This window comes from Pan paniscus, chromosome 2, assembly GCF_029289425.2.
Source record: "Pan paniscus chromosome 2, NHGRI_mPanPan1-v2.0_pri, whole genome shotgun sequence".
In the NCBI taxonomy this organism is placed as follows: Eukaryota; Metazoa; Chordata; class Mammalia; order Primates; family Hominidae; genus Pan; species Pan paniscus.
In genome coordinates, this window is record NC_085926.1 from 136208663 (window position 1) to 136233197 (window position 24535).

At 43.0% G+C, this 24535-nt stretch overlaps 1 protein-coding gene across 11 annotated transcripts in view; it reads right to left on the reverse strand.

Moving 5' to 3' along the window:
* NME9 (NME/NM23 family member 9) overlaps nucleotides 1-24535 on the reverse strand; it is a 59507-nt gene that overhangs the window by 26429 nt on the left and 8543 nt on the right. For 6 of the 11 annotated variants that reach the window (XM_063602952.1, XM_034957465.3, XM_055110523.2 and 3 more), the window contains 9 exons: nucleotides 22680-22737; nucleotides 17315-17418; nucleotides 15989-16060; nucleotides 13380-13496; nucleotides 12185-12260; nucleotides 4221-4303; nucleotides 3827-3919; nucleotides 2715-2869; nucleotides 1341-1477 (listed from right to left, as the gene is read on the reverse strand). In XM_063602952.1, the coding sequence (XP_063459022.1) occupies nucleotides 1341-1477; nucleotides 2715-2869; nucleotides 3827-3919; nucleotides 4221-4303; nucleotides 12185-12260; nucleotides 13380-13496; nucleotides 15989-16060; nucleotides 17315-17418; nucleotides 22680-22737 (895 nt within the window). Of the gene's footprint in view, nucleotides 1-1340; nucleotides 1478-2714; nucleotides 2870-3826; nucleotides 3920-4220; nucleotides 4304-12184; nucleotides 12261-13379; nucleotides 13497-15988; nucleotides 16061-17314; nucleotides 17419-22679; nucleotides 22738-22842; nucleotides 23723-24535 lie in introns of those variants that run through there. The other 5 variants (XM_055110529.2, XM_055110524.2, XM_055110531.2 and 2 more) reach the window with 5 other exon arrangements.

Below are 24535 nucleotides of genomic sequence, written 5' to 3' on the forward strand. Positions count from 1 at the left end.
ATATGCTGCTCCCCAAAGCTGAGAGAGTGACATATCAGAATAAATGGGCAGAACAGCACCCCAGCCAGGCTGCCAGTGTCCAAAGGAGGCTGTGCACTTATTCCCAGGATGTGGTCTGCAGATAGCCCCTTTTCTTATCACCTGAGGCCAAAAAGTCAGTCTCATGATCTTCCAGCACTCCCAACAGACCAGTGAGAACTTCCCAGCCACCTGCCACAGACTTGGCTCTGAGTTACAGCTATTTGCTTCCAATTACCACCCCCCATTCCCAAAAGCTTGAAGGTGCCCCACAACCCTGGACACATAAGGAAATGCATCATGGACTCTCTGAGGGCAGGTCCCAGAGGAAAGCTGGCCTGGAGTGTCAGTGGGTCTCTGATCCACATAGAGCCACACTTCCCAAGAGTTCCTGGCTCCCCAGCCTCTGTGGCACGCTCAGCTTGTTCCTCAGCTGGCAGTGGGAATAATTCTACTTCACAGAGCAGTGGCAAGTCCACCTATTTTGACTTGGCTGCATTTCAGATCTTGAGACCATGAGCATATCAAACATTTAGGCAAATATATTGATTAAAACCCAAACGTTTAGACACACATTTCAGATGTGAATGTGACCTCCCGAGAATCCAACCCTCACATCCTTTGGGTTTTCCCAAAATAATCATCTCCCAGCCTCTTCCACTCATTTCATGCTCAAACCAGAGACATGTAATGCAGCAGTTCCACTGGTTGTGGGGTAGACTGAGTCACATGGGCTCCGGACCCCTTGGGGTTCTCACCCAGATTTGGAGGTGGCATTGCCACCTGGCATGCCTTTCCCAGAGGCTGTCCGAATGCTTCCCATGAAGGGAAGGTCCTAAACAACGGTCATGCATTGAAATATGGGGTTGAGGGAGATGAAGTCATAGCAGGCTCCAGGTTGAGGGCCGTTCCGTATAGCTGCGTTTCTCAGTGAGCCCTTAGGGGCTTAACATGGAGTGTGTGGAGCGGGTCTGGCCTCTGACTGGCTTTGAGGTAGGCTTTCAGAAAGTTAATGAAATTTTCCCAATGGTTTCCACAGGGAAATGCAAATAAAGTACTTTTTGTAACAAAAATATGACTCCAAGATAAGCAGCAAAAAATTTAATGAGGTATTAAAAAGCAACGCTGTTGCTCTATGAGAACACAAAACAGTTTAGTATTGATAATCAAGTTATATAATGACCTGTATTTTCAGAACAGGACTGTATTAGGTTGAAGACTTAGTTACGAAAAATTATCAATCCCCCACACACTCAAGCACATAGTCACAAATTCCTTGTAACTATGATTTAATAAAGACCAAGTCTGCCTTGATGACTTACCCTGAGGGGCTTCTGTATCTTTGTCTGAAAATTTCAAACTGGGGAAGAGCAATGCCAGTTCTCTGTCAGCATCTTCTCTGTCCCGGCTTCCATGGACGGCATTGAAGGGCATTTCTGTGCCGTACTGAGCTCGGAGACTGGGAACATTGGCAAAATGTAAAAGAAACAATTGTTTCATTTGAAAAGAAATGTTTTGCTTTCTGGCAACATGATCACCAACTACCAATCAGCACCCTGCATTCCTGTGAAATTGATTTATCTGCAGGAAATACCAAGAACAGCAGCAATGATAATAGTAGCTGGCATTTATTTGGTCATGGCAGTGTGCTGGGCACATAGTTGGGTACTTTACCTACACGATCCCATTACATTTTTGCCACAGCTCTATGAGGGAGTCTACTGTTACCCCCATTTTAAAGATGCATGATTAATGGTGTAAGCACAGGAGCTGCCATTTTTTCGATATTACTACCAAAGGCTAACACCATACCAAGTGCTTGATAAAGTTGTGCATAGTTATCCTTGCAATAACCTCCTAAGATAATATTGCTATGATTTCCTGTGTGTCAAGCACTACTCTTGGTGAGATATATACATGTATGTATACACAATCCTGATGGATGCTCATATCCCCATTTTATAGTTTAGAGAACTCAGGCATTGAGAAGAGACTTGCAGTGACCTAAGATCTGAATCCTGAGCTGGCTTTCACTAGCCCAGCCTGCCTCATATATAAATGTTCCTGGTCCCCTACACCTACAAAGTACAACTGCAGTTCCTTGGCTTCTCTAATTTCTTTCCTGTTGTCTGGGCCTGTCAGCTTCAAAGGCCAAGGTAAAGTGAATTTGGATTGCTGGCGCCAAGCTAAATACTCCCAAGTCCAAGGAGCAGGCCAAGCAAGCCCAGTGCAATGTGCAGAACAAGGTACTCAGATTCCCGAGGGCCTCAGGACACCCTGATGGGGAGTAGGTTTGGATGGCGTTGAGACTACAGTGCAGATTCTCAGGCCCTGGCCCAGAGTCTCTGATTGACAGGCTTGAATGGGGCCCTAGAATCTGTATGTTCCTGGGAGTATCCTGTGGAATCCTCTGGCCGAAAAGAGAAAACAGCGACTGAGGAATGAATCCAGAAGCAGCCTTCAGAAGAGGACAGAGCAGGAAGAGGAGGCAGCTCACAGGAGGCACTCAGCAAAGGCTGGGGACTGGAACAGAGGGGGAAGATGTCAGGGTCTCCCCAAATATATAAGAGAGAGGCTCCTGGCCATCAGAGAGTCCTCTGTGTTACCCATGATTCTAGGCTGAACACTGAGTGGGACTCAGCCTCCTGGGATGCAGGTTTTAAGATGGATGAAAGGACCACAGCTGGTGACATCACCTTTCAGGCTGCTCCCTCCTGGCCACATTGGGGTCACGGGGGCCCATGACGGTTCGCCAGGTAGTGACCACGTCCTCGAAGCCCTCAGTCCTGGTGAGGATCAGGAGGTGGCTCGGTCCACTGCACATGTGATGTACCAGCTTCTCAAATGCATCCTAGGCACAGGGAGGGAAAACAGTGACCAGGGCAGGAGCTGCTAGGGCCTGCAGAGGATCAGCGAGCCCATCTCACCCACGGAATGGGAGGGAGTTAGTGAGCAGCCTTGCTACCAGCCAGCATGCCTGTGGCCACTCAGCCACTGCACCCTGTCTCTGCCTGCTGTGGAGGGTGTCAGGGATGGGTGGTAGTGATGACCAACCACACTCAGAACTCAGAATGACGAGACTTTTAAGTTGACTTATTTGGGAATAAACGTGAGATTATATAAGTTAGGCGGAGACATTTAAAAGACCATATCTATGGAAATTGTGTGATGCTGGATAACCATGAAATATAGTTGGTACTTTTTTTCTTTTCCATGTAATGCCTCACAACCCTTCCTCCCTCCTCAAGTAACAGTACTCTGGTTTTCCTTTGGGGAACAGCCCTTACCCATTTCATTTGGTCCAAGTTTGACTGACAACCATGGGATGCCTATTTCCCAACACACACACACACCCCTGACCTGAGAGGAAGGGTTCTGACCCAAGCTAAGCCAAGAAGACTCCCAAGCAGGTGGGTTATCAGCAGAAGCAAATGGAAGGTAGTTAGATCTGAGTTATCCAACGGCAGTATCTAAAGTGATATGTTCGAGGCTTTGCTTCAAAATCCCTAGCTTCCTTTTGTCTCCAAGCCCTTCTCATTAAACTCTCCCTTCAGTTCTGTGAGTTATGGACTCTCCTTCTAATAAATTCCTTAATTCATTTCTTAGAGTGAAAACCTTTTCTTTGCAACCAAAAAACTTTACCTGATACAGCCTATTGTCATTCTGAGAATAAATTCATGACCCACTTGCTGTTCCTATTTTGGTTCTTCATAATTTCTTCTGTCACAAACTGATATCAATCTATAAGCATAATGTTGGAGGAAGAGAAACGACAGTGTGTTGAACTTGTGGAAGTAGATGAGCTGACCTCTCCAGCTTTGTGTTGGTAGAAAAGTCGCACTTCTGCCTCTGTCATGGTTCTCTCTTCATTTGTTAGAATTTCAAACCCAGCTTCCTGAATCTGTAGAATATATATAAATATTCTAAAAGGGTAAATCAAGCCCAAATTCACATTGGTTAATTAATTTAGTTGAAAGGTAAAAAATAAAGACAGGCAACATTAAAGGCTGTGGAGACACTGATCCCCACATTATCTGTCCCAATCAGATTTAACATTTTCATTTACTTGAATGGAGTTTGAGCTACAACCCCTTAGAAGTCATCTTTCTGCACTAAGATATCACTGCCCGGTGCCCCATCCCTGTTTATCCACAAAAGAGGACACAAGGACAGTGGTGCATGGTAAGTGTTGTCTCTCTTACCTTCATGATAATCTCATCAGTCTTTCCATGGGCCACTGCATCTGGTTTAATGATGGCCAAGGTACGGGTCCTCTCTGATGAAACTAAGCCAAAAAATGGTGCTGTCAGATGCTGATGTTTGAGGCTCCTGAGAGGCCATCCACAAAAAACAATGCAACCTCTACACAAGGCTCCATTGCACCAAGTGCTAGGCACAGGCTTGGGCTCTCAGAGTTCCCTTCCCTGGCCTCTTAGTTTTGCCCCTGCAAACCTGGACTCTGGTGGATGCACCAGTCTGACTCCAGACCTGAGGCCAGACCTCAACCTCCATCTTGCTGCAAGGAACAGAGACTCAGAGACTGGCTCAATGAACCTGGGCAGGTGGCAGAGGAGGAACATGGGGGAAGGGATTGCTCAAAGACTGCTTGGGACCAGAAATCCAGAAACAACTGAATTGAGTTGGCCTGGGGAGTGGGAAGAAGAGGAGGTATAGGAGAAAGTGAGTGGGGGGCCTGGAGCATGGGCAATACAGGCCTGGCTGCCCTCACCCTCTCATGATTCCCAGCCTCTACCTGCTGTCTGCCACGTGCTCTCCTTTCACTCTACTGGCTCCTGTGCCTCTGATACTTTTTCCCTTTCCTGCCATGTGGCTAAAAATGGCTCCTCCAGGCCCTGAGTCTGCATGATGTTCCATGACTTCTCAGCTCCAGCACATACTACCAGATTGCAGTTTCAGTAGTCTGTCTCCGTTCAAGTTCTCCTGAGAGAAGCCAGATTGCCCCACTCATTGGTATTAGCCAAGATACCAGCCCTAGCTCACTGGCCAGTCTGCTGATTGACTGCCCTTGAATAAGCATCCACCAGTCCAATTAGCTATGACAATGAGGGAGGTGCCACAGGATCAGAGTCCACTGCTTAGGCCCACAGGAGCTGTAGGGAGGTCTGTGTCTAGTCCCTGAGCCCACCTCCATTGTCCTCCTGCTTATATTATATAAACTTGTCTTGGGTGAGTTATCTACACTCTCCACAGAATCATCATTCTCCCACCACCTATTTTGTTTCTCAGCTTTTACATTGGTTGTGTTGAAATGAAACAAGACAATATCTACATTTAACGAGGGCTTCTACTCTGAAAAATCTCAAAAACATGTACTGCAAATGTATAAATCATTTCAAGCAACAAATCTTTCTTTCTGAGATTACTATTTCTAACATGTTATGAATATTTAGATTATAAGAGAGTTTTACAATAAATTCCATTATAAATTGATTAGTGAGATCACCTAGAGGTAGAGGAAGAAAAAAGAGACCAAAGCAGGGGTCTGGGGTGCCCCAGGTTAAAAGGGCAGCACAAGAAAAGAAGCCAATGAAGGAGAAACTGAGGAGAGGCCAGAGACATAGAAGGAAAACAAGAAAAGTTGTGACATCTCAGAAACTGGAAGAGAAGGTTTTGAGAAGGAAGACATTGTGAACATCATCCCATTCTGCAGAAAAATCCCATAAGATATGCACTGGTAACTACCTGTTGGTGCCACCAATGAGCACCATTTCAGGGAGTAGTGAGCGCAGAGGCCAGATTGCTGCAGGTCGGGGCATGAATGGAAAGTGAAGGTGGCCTAGAGTGTGGACAAAGGAAGCTTGGCTGTGAATAAGAGGAAGGCTAAGGAAGGGCAAGGGTGGTATCTTAGATGGTTTTCTAGGTGGGAGAGACTTGATTTGGGAGGAAATCATGGAGGAGGGAAGAAAGAGGAGATGATGCAACAGGGGAGCAACAAATGTCTCCTGCAGAATCACAATCACTGATTTTCTCTTCACCCTTGAAGTTTTGCTGTCCTAAACTGTGCCTTCTCCCTTGTTAGAATCCAACTCAAACAATTCTTATTCTCCACACATGTAAAAACAGCCTATTTCAAGCAATAATTTAAAAAAATCTTCCTCCTCTTATCAACACAGTTCCTGAGCCTAATTCTGGTTTTCCCTCGTGTCTCAGTTACCACCAAGAGACACCGTCCCAGCAACAGCCTTCCTAACTGTTAGCTTTTCTTCACTCTGTCAGGTCAAGTTGTTCTCATATGAAGGGTTCAAGAAGTACTGTGATACCCAGGAGTGTAAAACCTGCAAGTTAATATTTGGGGAATACAGGAAAGAGGTTGTAGGGCTCTGGGAAGGAAAGGTTTTCTAACATTTAAGAAAGAGGTGAAAAAAGAAGCTTGAGCTTTTTTAAAAAGTTCAAATAAGAACTAACGAAATAACAGCATCATTGCTTTCGATTATTGGTGTTGCTACCCTCCATTTTATTACATGCAGCTTTTTTGATGCCTGGTAATTGCGATGAAAGTCACACGTGTTATATTTGAACATAATCAAAACGCTGTGAAATGTGCCCAAAATGCTGATAAAGATCCAAAAAGATATTTGACACAGTATGTTTGAAGTCAAATGACTGGAGACAAAATATTTTATGGTTAAGCTTCCCAGAGTCTTTCCAATTTATCTAGCAACAGGCTTCTCAATAGAAACTATATAGGCCAGGAGGCAGTGGAATGACATTTCCAAAATACTGAAAGAAAAAAAAAAAAAAATGTCATCCAAGAATACTGTACCCAGCAAAGCTATCCTTCAAATATGAAGGCAGGCCAGGCATGGTGGCCCAGCACTTTGGGAGGCTGAGGTGGGCAGATCACCTGACGTCAGGGGTTCAAGACCAGCCTGACCAACAGGGCAAAACCCTGTTTCTACTAAAAATACAAAAAAAAAATTAGCTAGGTGTGGTGGCACATGCCTGTAAACCCAGCTACTGGGGAGGCTGAGGCAGCAGGAGAATCACTTGAACCCAGGAGGCAGAGGTTGCAGTGAGCCAAGATAGTGCCACTGCACTTCAGCCTGGTTAACAGAGTGAGACTTCATCTCAAACAAAAAAAAAAAAAAAAAAAAGAAGGAATGCCTAAGGAAATCTTTAATCTGAAAGAAAAAAATACTAATATGCAAAAAGAAGACATTTGAGGTATAAAACCCACTGTTGGCTGGGCACAGTGGCTCATGCCTATAAATGCTCCCAGCATTTTGGGAGGCCAAGGCAAGTGGATTACTCGAGGCTAGGAGATCAAGACCAACCTGGCCAACATGGTGAAACCCTGTCTCTACTAAAAATACAAAAATTAGTTGGGCATGGTGGCACACGCCTGTAATCCCAGCTACCCAGGAGGCTGAGGCATGAGAATCACCTGAGCCCAGGAGGCGGAGGTTGCAGTAAGCTAAAATCACACCATTGCACTCCAGCCTGGGTGACAGAACTAGAGTGAGCCAAGATCATGCCACTGCACTCCAGCCTGGGTGACAGAGCTAGACTGTCTCAAAAAAAAAAAAAAAATGCCAGATGCAGTGGCTCATGCCTGTAATCCCAACACTTTGGGAGGCCAAGGCGGGCAGATCACCTGAGGTTGGGAGTTCCAGACCAGCCTGACCAACATGGAGAAACCCCATCTCTACTAAAAATACAAAATTAGCCAGGTGTGGTGGTCCATGCCTGTAATCCCAGCTAATTGGGAGGCTGAGGCAGGAGAATCACTTGAACCCAGGAGGCAGAGGTTGCAGTGAGCCAAGATTGTGCTAGCCTGGGTGACGAGTGAAACTCCGTCTCAAAAAAAAAAAAAGAAAAGAAACCAAGACCCAACTATATGCTGCCTGCAAGAAACCCACTCTACCTATAAAGACACATAGACTGAAAGTGAAGGCATGGAAAAAGATACTCATTGCAAGTGGAAACCAAAAGAGAGCAAGAGAAACTATACTTAGATCAGAGAAGGTCACTATATAATGATAAAGGAGTCAGTTCATCAAGAGTAACAATTATAAATATCTACCCAACACCAAAACACTCAAGTATATAAAACAAACATTAATAGATGTAAAGGGAAAGATAGACTGCAATACAGTAATACAATACGACAATACATAGGGGACTTCAACACCCTACTGTTAGTGATGGACAGATCATTCAGACAGAAGACAAACATCATAGTCAAACTGCATACTAGACCAAACAGACCTAACTGATATTTACAGAAGATTTCACCCAACTGCCACAGAAAAGACATTATTTTCATCAGCATGTGGAATATTCTCCAGAATAGAGCAAATTATAAGCCACAAAACTAGTCACAACAAATTTAAAAAAGCAGAAATCATATATATCTTTTCTGACCACAGTGAAATAAAATTAGAAATCAATAATAAGAGGAACTTCAGAAACTACACAAACACATGAAAATGAGACAACATACTCATGAACAACAAATGCATCAGAGAATAAATTAAAAAGGGAAATTTTTAATTTCTTGAAACAAATGAAAACGGAAATACACATCCAAAATCTACAGGATACAGTAAAAGGAGTAATACAGTAAAGGGGAAGTTTGTAGCAATAAATGCTTACATCAAAAAACGTAGGAAGACTTCAAATAACCTAATGGATGCACCCAAATGCGCTAAAAAAGCAACAACAAACCAAACCCCCAATTAGTACTAGAAAGCAAGTAATAAAGATCAGAGCAGAAATAAATGAAATTGAGCCTAAAAAATACAGAAGATCAATGAAGCAAAAAGTTGATTTTTTGAAAAGATAAAATCAACAAACCTTTAGCTAGACTAAGAAAAAGAGATGACCCAAATAAAATCAGAAAGAAAATGGAGACATAACAACTGGAAACCACAGAAGTATAAAGAATCATTAGACACTGTTATGAACAACTATACACCAACAAATTTGAAAACCTAAAAGAAATAGATAAATTCCTGGATACATGCAGTCTACCAAGATTGAACCATGAAGAAATAGAAAACCTCAACAAACCAATAACAAATAACAAGATCACAACTGTAATAAAAAGTCTTCTGCCAAAGAAAATCTCAGGACCTGATGGCTTCAATTCTAAATTCTACCAAACATTTAAAGAATAACTAATACCAATTATACTCAAACTCTTCAAAAAAATTTGAAGAGGAGGGAAAACTTCCAAACTCATTCTGTGAGGCCAGAATTGCCCTGATAGCAAAACCAGACAAGGACACAACAAAACGAGAAAACTAGGCCAATATCCTTCATGAACATAGATGAAAAAGTCCTAAACAAAATACTAACAAACCAACTTCAACAACACATCAAAAAGATCATTCACTATGTGGGATTCATCCCAGGGATGTAAAAAGGGTTCATCATATGTAAATCAATAAATGTGATTCATCAAATCATTAACAGAACCAAGAACGAAAACCATATAATCATTCCAATAGATGCTGAAAAACCATTCAATAAAATTTGAATTACCTTTATGATAAAAAACCTTCAAAACACTGGGTATAGAAGGAACATACCTCAAACAATAAAAGCCATGTATAACAAACCCACAGCCAGCATCATAGTGAATGGGGAAAATTTCAAAGCCTTCCCTCAAAAGTCTCGAATAAGACAAGGATGCCTGCTTTTACCACTTTAATTCAAAGACCCCACCAAAAAACTGTTAGAACTGATAAACGAAATCAGTGAAGTTGCAGGATACAAAATCAACATACAAAAACCCGTAGCATATGTATATACCAACAGCAAACAATCTGAAAAAGAAACCAAGAAAGCAATCCCATTTACAATAGCTACAAAGAATATAAAAATGTAGACTTCAATTTAACCAAAAGATGTGAAAGCTCTCTACAAGGAAAACGATGATACACTGATGAAAGAAATTGAAGAGGACACACACACACAAATGGAAAGATATTCCATGCTGATGGATTGGGAGAATTAATATTGTTAAAATGTTAATAGTGCCCAAGGCAATTTACAGATTCAATGCAATCCCTATCAAAACACCAAAGACATTATTCTCAGAAATAGAAAATACAATCCTAAAATTTATATGGAACCACAAAAGACCCCAAATAACCAAAGCCATCCTGAGCAAAAATAACAAACCTGGAGGCATCACACTACCTGACTTCAGATTATACTACAAAGCTATAGTGACCAAAACAGCAAAATACTAGCATAAAAACAGACACAGAATAGCGAACCCAGATGTAAATCCACACATTTATAGCCAGCTCATTTTCAACAAAGGTGCCAAGAACATACAATGGTGAAAAGGACATTCTCTTCAATAAATGGTGCTGGTTAAACTGAATAACCATATGCAGAAGAATGAAATTACACCCCTATTTCTCACCATATACAAACACAAAATCAAAATAGATTAAAGGCATAATTCTAAGACCTGATACTATGAAACTATCAAAAGACAACATTGGGGAAATGCTCCAGGATATTTATCTGAGCAAAGATTTTTTGTGTAAGACCTCAAAAGCATAGGCAACAAAAGCAAAAATAGATAAATGAGATCACATCAAGCAAAGAAGCTTCTGCAAAGCAAAGGACACAATCAACAAAGTGAAGAGACAACCCACAGAGTGGGAGAAAATATTTGCAAACTATCCCTCCGACAAGGGATTAATAACCAGAATATATAAGGAGCTCAAACTACTTAAAAGCAAAAAGAAAAATAATCTGATTTTTAAATGGGCAAAAGAGCTGAGTAGACAGTTCTCCAAAAAAAGACATAAAAATGGCCAGTGGGTATATGAAAAAGGTGCTCAATATCACTAATCATCAGGGAAATGCAAATCATAAAATCACAATAAGATGTCATCTCACCCCAGTTAGAATGGGGACTATTAAAAAAAAAAAAAGTCAGGGAGGCCAGGTGTGGTGGCTCACACCTGTAATCCCAGCACTTTGGGAGGCCAAGCCGGGTGGATCACCTGATGTCAGGAGTTCAAAACCAGCCTGGCCAACATGGCGAAATCCAGTCTCTACTAAAAATGTAAAAATTAGCCAGGTGTGGTGGCGGGTGCTTGTAATCCCAGCTACTCAGGGAGGCTGAGGCACGAGAATTGCTTGAACCTGGGAGGCAGAGGTTGCAGTGAGCCAAGATCACACCACTGCACTCCAACCTGGGCGACAGAGGGAGACTCTGTCTCAAAACAAAACAAAGCAAAACAAAACAAAGCAAAACAAAAAAAAAGAATAATGAGGTGAGGATGTAGAGAAAGGGGAATGTTCATATACTGCTGGTATGAATGTAAATTAGCACAGCCACTATAGAAAACAGTATGGAGGTTCCTGAAAAAACAAAACTAGAACTACCATATGATCCAACAATCCCACTACTATGTATATATCCAAAAGAGAGGAAATCAAGAGGTATCTGCACTCCCTTGTTTATTGCAGCAGTATTCACAGTAGCCAAAATATGGAATCAACCTAAGTGCCCATCAATGGATGAATAAAGAAAATGTGGTGTATATACACAAGGGAATATTATTCATTAATTTAAAAGATTAAAATCCTGTCATTTGTGGCAACATGGATAGAACTGGAGATCATTATGTTAAGTGAAATAAGCCCCCAAGCAAAGAACAACAAGTAGCACATGTTCTTACTCATATGTGGGAACTTAAAAAATGGATCTCATGAAGATAGGGAGTAGATTGGTGATTACCAGAGGCCAGGAAGTGGAGAGAGAGGAATGAAGAGAGGTTGATTAATAGGTACAATCTGCAGATAGACAGAAGAAAACAGACCTGGTATTCAAGAAATCAGTAGGATGACTATAGTTAACATTAATCTTTTGTACATTTCAAAATAGCTAGAAGAAAATAATTTAGATATCCATAGCATAAAGAAAAGATAAATATTTAAGGTGATGGATATCCCAATTACCCTGATTTAATTATATGAATGTATCAAATTATCTTATGTACTCTGAAAATATGCACATCTATTATATATCAATTTTTAAGAGAAAATTATGAACCATTAAAAAATCTTCTCATAGTTCAGATTGCTCAGTAAACTGAATACTCATCTATTTTAAACATATATAAAATCTGAGTCTGCTTTGCTTTTTACCCTTGCTCATTGGTTCTGCACTCACCCATGTCCTCATCTTCACCATTGTTCTTTCCATGGGAAACACATTCATCTTCATCAGAAAGAGCCTCATCTTTAATCTAGTACAAATTGGTCATTAAAAGAAAGTAGTTAGCTAATTAACATTACCACTAAGACCTTCAAAAACCTGTAGAAACTAAAAAAAGCAAAGCTCCAAAACACAGAGAAAAAAATGTCAAAATTATCAGTCTTGGAAACTTTACAGGACCCTTTTTGGTAGTTGGGTGATGGTGTGGGACTGACAGAATTAGAACACAAGAAAATCCATGCTTAAGTTTTGGAGTCTGCCTCTTTTCATAAGCATTAAGTAGAGATAGTTGATAAGAAGACAAAGAATTGAAATGTAAGTAAATATTAAGAGATTGACTATGCAGTACAGAGAAGCCGTAAAGAGATAATATTCCCTTGGAGGAGGCACATGAAAATGTTAGCATTTGCAGTTTTCTTTTGTGAGGGAAAATGGCCAGTTTTCTTGGGAAAAATATGATTTGATTCTAATCCATTCTATAAAAATGGAGCTTTGCTATTTGGAATTTAATAAGAAAACTTGAACAATGAACATGGAATGGTGTTGAGTCACATTTGCCAGATGCTCAAAGCACCAGGAAATACCTCTCTACCTACGGTATGTTGATTTTCAAAGGCAGCCAATTATTTGAAGCACTGGCAGTCAATGTTATCATGGAAATAATGTATCAAAATCACAAGCTTTGCTGATTCTATTTCTCATGATAATGACAGACCTTAATTTCTAGGTTAAAGAAATGAGCCCTCTGAGTTCACAAGTAAAACCTTCAGGAATATGAGCCAGTGGGTCACTAGGAGAGATTTCACCTCAAGGCTGAGAGGAGCCCAGGATAGCTGACTTCTCCTACCCACCACTCCATTCTGTAACTTGATTTTCATTTCTGAATTCATTGTTAAGAGTTGAAGTGGGAGACGAAAGGGAAATGGATAAAATAAAGCACTCTGGATGAAAGAGATGGCTTTTATAAGAAGGTTTCAAGATGCACACATATCACCAGGGCACAGTGCATGAGGAACAGACCCAGGTGAAACTTTTATGAAGCTGTCCACCAACTGCTCCAGGAAAGTCAGGTGAAGGAGATGGGGACTGCTGATCTCGCCCTACTAGCGCACTTGTGAGTTAGCTGCTTATAGAAGTGACCTCCAGTTACCACTTTCCGTTCTCTGCCTTCAGCCAGCACTTTCTTTTCGGCCTCCAGCTGGTCTAGGATGGTTTTCTGCAGCAGTGGGGCATTTGCTCCTCTAACCACAGCCACCAGTTCTCCTCCCTAGAATATGTTACAAACAGCATGAAATACTCTTGGCAAATATTAATCTCTTGTAAGAGATGGCAAGAGTGTCTAGGAGTGTCCCCAAGATCAAGGTCCCTCAACCCCAGGCCTGTAGCAGCGTGCTCACTTCTGCTGCCCTCCCTTGGCAGGACACCCTCAGGTCTGCTCCTAGGTTTTTTGTTTGTTTGTTTGTTTGTTTGAGACGGAGTCTTGCTCTGTCGCCCAGGCTGGAGTGCAGTGGCGTGATCTCGGCTCACTGCAAGCTCCACCTCCCAGGTTCACGCCATTCTCCTACCTCAAAGTCTCCTGAATAGCTGGAACTACAGGTGCCCGCCACCATGCCCGGCTAATTTTTTTGTATTTTTAGTAGAGACGGGGTTTCACCGTGTTAGGCAGGATGGTCTCGATCTCCTGACCTCGTGATCTGCCTGTCTCGGCCTCCCAAAGCGTTGGTATTACAGGCGTGAGCCACCGCGCCCGGCCAGTCTGCTCCTAGTTTTAAATGATTTCTCTTTTTCTGATCTCTACCTTCTAGGCCATGCCACTCCTTTCAAAGCTTCCTTCAGGGTAACCAGCAGTTCATTAAGGGAGGAACAATACATAGTAAGTTATGAGTGACTAAGTGTGGCTTACACATGACTTATTCATTCAACAAATATTATTGAGCACTTACTATACCAAGCACTAAGGCAGAGGCAAAGAATATAAATATTAAACATGAAAAAACATAGCTGCAGCCTTCATGAATGGGTAGTAGAGTGGGGAGAGGGATGGCTGGCCAAGCTGAAGAAACAATTACAATACTATGAAATAATTGCTGTAATAGGGAAACATAAGGTGCTTGGAACTTGGGGCAAGAATTGCCAGCATCATCTGAGATGGTCAGGGAAGCCTTCACAGTCCAGGTGATATTTGGGATGAATCTGAGTTTCTGCTTTAACTCTTTCAAAAGTCTACTTATTTATTTATGAGATGGAGTTTCGCTCTTGTTGCCCAGGCTGGAGTTCAATGGCGTGGTCTCGGCTCACTGCAACCTCCGCCTCCTGGGTTCAAGTGATTCTCCTGCCTCAGCCTCCTAAGTAGCTGGGATTACAGACACCCACCACCAGGCCTGGCTAATTTTTGTATTTTTAGCAGAGACGGCGTTTCACCATGTTGGCCAGGCTGGTCTCAAACTCCTGACCTCAGGTGATCTGCCTACCTCGGCCTCCCAAAGTGCTGGGATTACAGGTGTGAGCCATTGCAGCCGGCCAAAAGTCCCTATGTTTGTACTCACAAAGAAATGGATCTGGAGAGGGAGAAGTTCACATAGAGTGGGTCCTCCTTCCATTTCCATCCCATCCCTCAGTGGGCCACCATAGGGTTGAAGATTGTGGCCCATGTTTCCATACAGCCAATTAGGATTTATGCTTTAATTGCTATGGGCTCAAGCAATTAAGCCATTGTGGTAATGATCCCATTTCTGCAACTAAGCTCTGATGTCAAGTGTGTCTGGGGCAAGCTCATCTCTGAGCTCCTTCCTACTTCTCCCTCCTTTCCTCCCAACCATGTTATCTCATGTAAATTCAGTCTCCCTACTAAAATCCAAAGCTCAAATAATGTTTTATCATAAGTTTCCAATTTGTAATACTTGCAGTGCTGAGGCCAGGAGGCTGAAGTTTTCCAAATTAAACAACCCTAGCCTGGTGTTTGGAGACCTGGTTGAGTAGATCCCAGTATTCCTGACTCTACAATGAGGGGGCTGGTCTCAGTGAGGAGGTATATCGATCCATTGCCATCCGAGCCTGGCAGGTGGCCTAAACCTAGGAAGCCAAGTGTGAAACAGTGGGCCCTAAGGGGCATGGAGCTGGACCATGGATGTCACACCCAAGGACATCCAAATTATATTTTCAAAACACTGGGCCACTTGGTTTTCCTCAATAGTCCCTCTCATTTCTAACTTTCTGTAAACTTATCTTCACATTTTCTGATTAAATAAAAGTGAATGAAGAGCTTGTCTGCCCCATAAAGGAGTATCTATTTTTACTAAAAATTCCCCTTTACGGAGCAAAGGATAGAAATCTTGAAACCCTGTGCTCTGAGAGTGAAGCCTCAGTCTAGAGTATTCATGAGCCAAAAAGGAGCATGTACATTTGAGTGACTGGTACTCTCTCCCCGTGTACAGCAAGTCAGGAAGGTTGCCCCAGCACAGTGACCACCAGGGTGCTGTGTCATCCACCTCCTTGGGCACAGGGCCCTCAGGCTGCCATCCTAGTCAGCAGCTTGTATCACCAGTTAGACTTGGGGGTGGGGGTGTCTGTATGTAGCCAACATCATAAAAACAGACTGGGAGGCATCAGAGAAAACAGCATCACTTGTTTGAATCTGTGAGGCCTCTTGGTGGTTCCCATTAATTCTCCCAGAGTGAATTAATATCAGTGAGATGCTTCTATTTTGAACTCTAATGATTTGCAATCGTCAAATAGTTCTGATTCTGAAAATGTACTTACTGCATAAAACAGAAAGGTTGGCTTGCACTTCCCTCTGTACTTTTCGAGGACATCAAGACGATCTGCCTCTGCCTAAAGAAAACCACTATCAGCAGGTACCCTGGGTGCAGGGGGTGCAGGGCCCGATTGATTGGTGGGAAACCACACAGGGAACTGAACACCCCCAGGACTGACTTCCCCAGGTAGAGCCCCGATTTGCTCTCATGCTGTTCCTGCTAATCAGAGCTGTCCTATAAAATTGCAGACATGTACTCTCTTGAAGAATCAAATGAGGAAGCAAGAATATCTCCTGCCCCCCCAGCTACTGCACCAGTCCAAGGGAGCATTACTGGCTAATGTCCTTCTGCAGCCATGACTGACAACCGAGGTGAAGGTCCTCAGGCACCACCTTCATTGTCTGAGAAACCTGCTGCACATGGGCATAAGAGATCCCCCATGCAAGCCCTTTTACAGCACACTCCTTATGGAAGCACCAAGACTGACTGCCAAAGGAGGAACTGCAGAGTCCTTGAAGTCCAACTTCTTGAGTGATTAGTGTTAAGTTATATTTTCTCCTGTCTTCACTGCCTATGAACCTCAAACCCATGCCGCATATCAACAGTGTCTCTTGCACACTTCTCTGGAATTTATTCCCATTTCCATACATTCATCCAAATAAATATTTGCTAAAAGTTCCCCTTTATGGTGCAGAGGATGGAAATCTTAAAACCCTTTGCTCTGAAAATGACATTTCAGTCAACAGTGTTCACGAGCCAAGAAGGAGATGTGGCTGGGGTGGTGGCTCACGCCTGTAATCCCAACACTTTGGGACGCTGTGGTGGGAGGATTGCTTGAGCCTGGGAGTTCTAGACCAGCCTGGGCAATATAATGATACCTTGTCTCTACAAAAAGTTAAAAAATTAGTCAAGCATGGTGGCATGTGCCTATATAGTCCCAGCTAGTTGGGCAGCTGAGGTGGGAGGATCACTTGAGGCTGGGAGGCAAAGGCTGCAATAAGCCGTGATACCACCACTGCACTCCAGCCTGGGTGACAGGAAAAAGAAAAAAGAAGAGGGAGAATATGCATTTGAGTGACATATATTTCTTCTCTTCATACAGCACCAAGAACTGCTCAAGCCAAGAGGGACACAGGGAGGTGGGGTGGGGAATAGGAACCTTCATAACTAGAGAAATTAGAAAGTATCATGACAGTATCAACAAAAAGTCCACACTGATTCCTTTTTAATGACCTGAGAAAGGCCACTCTCACACTTCTCCTTCCTGACTCTTAAATTTTTAAATTCTTTTTACAATGTTGTATGACTGTTGGCTGAGAGAGAATCTTACTAATGCAAAGTGCAGAAGGTCCAGGCCGACCTCGATCCTCATCTTCTGGAAGAGGCTCACCACAGGTTTGCAGGGGCCACACCAGCCTTGATAGACATCAACAACTGTGTGGAACCAAGAAGCAGGAACATTCAGTAGACGCCAGCTCCCACCACACCATGCAAAATTTATACCTGTACATTCTAACCCCCCTCAAATGGACATTCATTTGCCGGGATATCTAATGGTTAAAGGGATTTACTATCCCATGAGATTATAAGCCAGGGTGGAAACACAGCCAGTCCTCATTCTTATGAACTTGGTATACTGAATTCTGAATACAGTATAAGCATAGCAGAAAATAATTTTCTTAACATGGCTCCTTTATCTTAAGGGTTCTTCAGGCTACATTCAGGGTTAGGCCTAACACAGGGTGGCCCTCAATTATATTGGAATTAGACTGAAACTGTCTATTCTGAAAAGGAGAGGTCACTGTAGGTGACCCAGCAGCACACAATTGACTTTTATGTAATCCTTTGATAACAAACACAGGTTTGACCTTTTCCTCTGATGAATTAAAAGCCACTTTCTTTGGGTGGAGCAGAGTTTTATCTACTTTAGAAAAATCAACATTTTTCTCCCAGAAAGTGAGCCTGATAGAGAGCTAGAGAGAAACTTGGATACCTTTTTCTTCTTTAGTCCCAATCTATAGTACATGTCAGGGCTGGATGTAAGGGAACCCTCTCATCTGAGTGTTGTGAACCATGTGATCGACAGGAAGCTAAGCAAACCAAGCCAACTCCTGTCTACTGGATTTGTGCAGGACCTGCCCCACGCGACCATGAAGCAGCAGCAAGGGCTAGATGGTGACATACCAGTGGCCATATTTTAGAGGAGGGATATCTGCCAAAATGCCTCAACACTCCCAGAGTTCATGCCTGTTCCACACAGGTGAGCATTTCTGTTCAACCGCTAGAGTAGCATAGTCACAGGGAGATAGTGTCAAAATTGCTAATAATTGATTAGCTCTGCCAATTTTAATAGTGTGCAATTTGTGATTTTACTTATTGCAGATTCACATTTCAAAATTTTCCCATCAAGTGAGAACTATTAATATAACACAATATAAATTGTCATGACTAAAGTTAGTATAGAAACTGGTGGCACTGTACTAACACTGTTCTATAGTAACCAGGGAAGGAAGGCTTCCCATGAAGAGGTGACCTGCACTGGGCATTGTAGAGAGCCCAGGCTTGAATGGGCAGAGAGGGAGACTGTGGTGCAAAGGATGGGCAGCCAGGCACAGGTGGCAGACTCAGGGACTCCTGGGCAGCCTGCTGGACCAGACCTGCCCGAGATGGTGTGGTAGGAAGTGGTGGCAGGGATCACTGGAGGAATCTGGAATGTGGGGCTTGAGAAGCTCTATCCTGAATCACTAGGCAATGAGGATTCACAGTAAGTATTAGAAGAGGGAGCTAATATCTTGGACTTGCCTGCATCCAGAATTGTAAGAAATAAATTTCTGTTCTTTATATACTACCTATCTGTAGTGTCCTGTTACAGCAGCATAAACAGACTAAGCTATTCTGCTTTAGCTGCAAGAGGGCAGGTGCACTTTGCTTTTCTCTAAAAAGCCCAGTGAGATGGATATCATTATTGCACTATACAGATGAGGAAACTGAAGTTCAAAGAGGTGAAGTCATGGACCTAAGGTAAGAAAGCAAATTTTCAAGCAGTATACCTTAGTCCATTTATGCTGCTATAATGGGACACTACAGGCTGGGCAGTTTATAATGAACAGAAACTTATTTATCACAGTTCTGGAGGCTAGCAAGTCCAAGATCAAGGTGCCAGCAGGTTTGGTGGTCAGGTAAGGGCTGCATCCTCTGGAGGAGAATTATACTGTATCCTCACATGATGGAAGTCAAGGGCAAAAGGAATAAACTCCTTCCATCAAACCCTTTTATAAGGGCACTTAATGCCACTCATGAAGGGCACTACTCCCCTTTTAAAGGCCCCACCTCTTAAAACCATTACTTTGGCCATTCAGTTTCAACACCTGAATTTTGAAGGGGGACACATTTAAACCACAGTACAGCAGAATCAAGTTTTAAATCCTGTGTTGCCTGATGCCATAGCCCATGCTCTTTCAACTGCTCCAGGGAAGAAGCAAGACGCATGAATTCAGCAGTGTTCATTGGTTTAGCCATGTAGCACAATTTTGCAGAATGTGAGAACCAAGCTGGGTATAGGAGGGATGAGGAAGCCAGACACAGGGGTGGCAGAGGATAGAATGAAAAGAATGTAGGCAAAATACTAGGGATGAAAATGAAGATGGTGTGAAAAGGACTTCACCTTTGAGCCTGGCAGAGAAAAAGAACTAGCGAGGGGTGGGGAGAGATTGTTGAAGGGGAAAGGAGAACAAACTCAACTCTAAACAGGCTGGGTTTTCAGTACCAACCAGAAAATCAAAGACAAGTGATCATAAAGGCAACCAGACATCCAAGCAGGAGAGGAGGGGCAGGAGAGTGGGATTTGGGTTCCACAGCATCCAGGTAGAGGATAAAGTTCTGGGCTTTTCTGAAGAAAAGAGTTTCACAATTGACAGATTTTGTTTTTTTTAATTTCAACCTACTACAGTTATTTGGGTGAAGGCCAAAAAGGGCATTTGGGTCAAGCCAGGAAAATGTCCCTGAAGACTTAGAGGGCCCTGTACACAGGCCCACTGAAAAGGGCAGGTTTAAATCCCAAAGGAAAAAAGCTGGGGCTCAATTAGCCTAAACTCTCTGTGCTGTATTTGTATTGATAGTGCACCTGCCATTTCTACTAGCTTCTCCCTCCCTCTTGGACGCCCTGGCTCTGTGAGGAGTGGTAGGCACAAAGGCACCTTCACAAAGTTATGGAGGAAGCGGGGGTGGGGGGTAGGGGGTGGGAGGGACCAGAGAGGAAGTGTTTGATTTGACTCTGAGTGAGAGGAAGCAAAACAGAGAAGCCACATGGAAGGAATGGCAGAGACAAGAAAAAGGTGTGTGTGTGTGTGTGTGTGTGTGTCTGTGCATGCATGTGTAGGTCTGAAGGGACTTTGGCATGTTGAAAGCAGGTGAAAATGAGCCAGCAGAAGGCAAGATTTCCAAGATACTGGTGGTTCACTTTGGAAGCAAATTTCTGCTGGCTGGAGAGAGAAAAAACACATATCTATGTATTTATATGCTCCATATCTATATATTCCTCTAGACTGCCTGATGAGAAGGAGCAAAGAGGAGGCCCTGCTGCCTTCAGTTAACAGAGGCCCTTGAACCATTTAGACCAGGCTTGGCAGAGGGTCAGTGCTCACTGGATGTTAGCTACTATCACATAGGGTGCTTAGTAAGGTGGCTGGCACATGATACATTCTCAAAAAATTAAGGCATGGTGGTTTTTTCACAGTTGTTAAAGAAATAGAAATAATGATTTTTTTCACCTGGAGCCATGTTCCAGTTGCCCAGACAAGACACATGGACAAAATGGTTAAGCCTTGGCACCATCAAAAAGGCTTTATAATCCCCCAAACAGTAGAGTGTGGCAATACTGACACCCACACAACTGGATCAGCATTTATCTAGTACCCTCTTGGCCTCAGTCCCAGGCAAGTCTACTACAGATGTGAGATTAAAAAGCCAATGCTGGCCGGGTGTGCTGGCTCACGCCTTAATCCCAGCACTTTGGGAGGCCTGGGTGGGCAGATCATTTGAGGTCAGGAGTTTGAGATCAGCCTGGCCAAGACAGTGAAACCCCATCTCTACTGAAAATACAAAAATTAGCTGGGTGTGATAGAACGTGCCTGTAATCCCAGCTACTTGGGAGGCTGAGGCAGGAGAATCACTTGAACCCCAGAGACGGAGGTTGCAGTGAGCCGAGATTGCATCACTGCACTCCAGCCTGGGTGACTCCGTCTCAAAAAAAAAAAAAAAAAGAAGAAGAAGAAAAAGCAATGCTGTTGTGTTTAGAGTCTAGGAGAAAAGCTGTGATGGTCTTTCCCTACAGGGGCCGCAGCAAGTGGGGTGTGTGCTGGAGGGATTGAGACAGAGTCTCACCCCAAGTGCCCTAAGAGCTCCCAGGAGGGACATGACCACACAGAGGTTCCAGAAAGATTTCATATGAGGAGGCTAATTTTGCACTGGGTCTGGGAATAAGAAAGATTTCTACAGTTGGTGATGGGCCATGATATCCCATCTGGCTTGAATGGGCTTGAATGCTGAAGTCATTTGGTGGAGCGGGTGGTAATGGGCAAGGCTAAGATCAGATACAAGCACACTGAGCAGGTATATTCACAGAGAGAAAAATTGAGCAGGCACACAGAGTAACAGAGCACAGAGATATCTGCAGTGAATGAGAAAGAGAAGTAAAGAGTGGGTGACAGTAGGTGGTAGGCAGCCTCTCAGATGTCTCTAATGATCCCCACCTCCTGGTCCTCACGTACTTGTGTAATCCCCTGCCCTGGAGTGTGGGCTGGACCTAGTGACCAGCTTCTAATGAGCAGAGTATGGCAAAAGCAATGGGATATCACTTTCAAGATTAGGCTAACAAAAGGCTGTGACTTCCAACTTGTGCCCTCTCTTAGAGCCCTGTCCTAGGGGAAGCAAGTTACCAGGTTGTGAGTAGCCTCATGGAGAAACCAATGGCAAGAAGTTAATGTCTCTGGCCAACAGCCAGTGAGGACTTAAATCCTTCCTACCCACAGCCTCATGAGTGAGCTTGGAAGTGGATCTTCTTAGGTCTGCCAACAGCCACACAAAAGAACTTGGAAGCAAATCTGCTCCTCATTGAGCCTTGAGATCCCGTCTGACACCTTAACTACCGTGGTGAGACACTCTGAGCCAGAGGTATCCAACTAAGCTATACCTGGACTCCTGACCCACAGAAACTGGGATAATCAATGTTTGTTGTTGTAAAGCACTAAGTTTCTGGGTAAATTGCTAAGTGCAACAAATAACTGATGCCAGGAGGATAGGGATGAGGAGGCCCATAGACAGTGGCCTGCTGTTTCCTAATGACTGCAGTCCCAGGTTCAAGTCCCAGTGATGCCTGGCTCTCCTTCCATCCTTTGAGTTCCAAGAGATCCCTGTATTCCTTCCAATGCATTCTCCTTTAGTGCCTGAAGTAATTAGAAGAGGTTTTCTGTTACTTTTAACACCAAACAACCCTAAGTACTGACTCATTTCCTGAACTGAATTTACTGATATTCAAGCCAGATACACACACACACACACACACATCACCTGGTTTTTTATGAGGCTCAAGGTAATAGGAAAGTGGTGTTCATTGAAGTCCTTCTCTTCATGGTTCATCACACCATTTAATAATTTAGAAAAGAATGGATCTAAAAAGTTATTTTACTTTGAATTACCAGTTAGTCCTTTGGAACTGAGCATTTCCTCCCAAAGCTCTTGGGTGCTGATGTTGACCTAAAGCCAAAGAGGATCAAATGCCGTATTACTGAGGGCTCAGGCAGGGAAACAATTCAATCTATTTGCTCTAGATTTCTCTCTTTCTATCTCTGAAATACTTACAAGTACAGTTCAAGTTATCCTCTCCCCCATCTTCTTTTCTCCTTCCTTCTCTCCCTTCTTCCCTACCCAGAAAAAAACACTATCCTAAGAATGATGTGTACTAGTCTCAGGCATTTAAAAAATAATTTTACATGTTATTTGTCCAGGAACAATATATAAATTGTTTTTGTGTCCTTAAAATGTACATAAATATATCAAACTGTAGGTTTCATTTTGAAATTTGTGTTTTCACTCAGTATCAGAATTAAGTTGAATTTATTGCCATTCACTCACATTTTTTTTCTTATCCACAGAGTTCTGGTTTTATAAATATGAAATACAAGGAGAAATACATATTGTCGCTCTTTATTAACAGTAAAAATTTCTTTTTTTTTTTTTTTTTTTGAGATGGAGTCTTGCTCTGTCACCCAGGCTGGAGTGCAGAGGTGCAATCTCAGCTCACTGCAACCTCTGCTCTGCCTCCCAGGTTCAAGCGATTCTTATGCTTCAGCCTCCTGAGGAGCTGGGATTATAGGCACATGCCACTACACCTGGCCATTTTTGTATTTTTAGTTGAGACGGGGTTCCACCATGTTGGCCAGGCTGGTCTCGAACTCCTGACCTCAAGTGTTCTGCCCACCTCGGCCTCCCAAAGTGCTGGGATTACAGGCATGAGCCACCATATCTGGCCAATAGTAAACATTTCTGTATAATGTTTTTTACTTTGAAATAATTTCAAACTTAGAGAAAGTATGCAAGTACAGTATAAAGATTTAGGGATTTTTTTGGGGGGTATTTGCAAGCAAATTACAGCTTGTTATCTTATTACTCCTGAATATATTATTCCTATATAACACAATACAATAATCAAAATCAGGGGAAAAAAAACACTGACATATTGTGAACATTTAATCCTTAGATAGAGTGCAAGTTTTCCTATTTATCCCATAATGTCCTGAGTATCAAAGGAGCTAATCAGAAATGTGTGCTAGATTTATTTGTCAAGTCTTTTTAGTCTGGAATAGTTCTTTAGTCTTTCTCTTCTTTTCACAATGTTGACACTTTGGAAAACTACATGCCAGGTATTTTGTAGAATGTCCCTCAGTTGGGGCATATCTGATGTTTCCTCCTGATTGGATTCAGACTGTGCATGTTTGGACTGGTTGAAATTGGCTGGACTGGTTGGAGTGTTGGAGAAGCTGAAGATCATTCCTCTCACTACTCCCTAGCAGATGAGACACAATTTCCATCTGCCTGTTACTGATGTTCACTTTGATCACTGGATTAACATGGTCTGTCAGGCCTGTTGTCTGTAAAATTATTCTCTTTTCCTTCGTAATTAACATATTTTTGTGGTGAGCTACTTTGAAACTATATAAATTAAAAGACCACAAAAATTACTACTGGGTTTTTTGTTTGTCTTTTTTGAGACACAGTCTCACTCTGTCACCCAGTCTGGAGTGCAGTGGCATGATCATGGCTCACTGCAACCTCTGCCTCCTGGGTTCAAGAGATTCTCCTGCCTCAGCCTCCCAAGTAGCTGGGATTACAAGTGCCCGCTACCACACCCGGGTAATTTTTTGTATTTTTAGTAGAGACAGGGTTTCACCATGTTGGCCAGGCTGGTCGTGAACCCCTGACCTCAAGTAATCTGCCTGCCTCGGCCTTCCAAAGTGCTGGGATTACAGGCATGAGCCAGCACGCCTGGCCTACT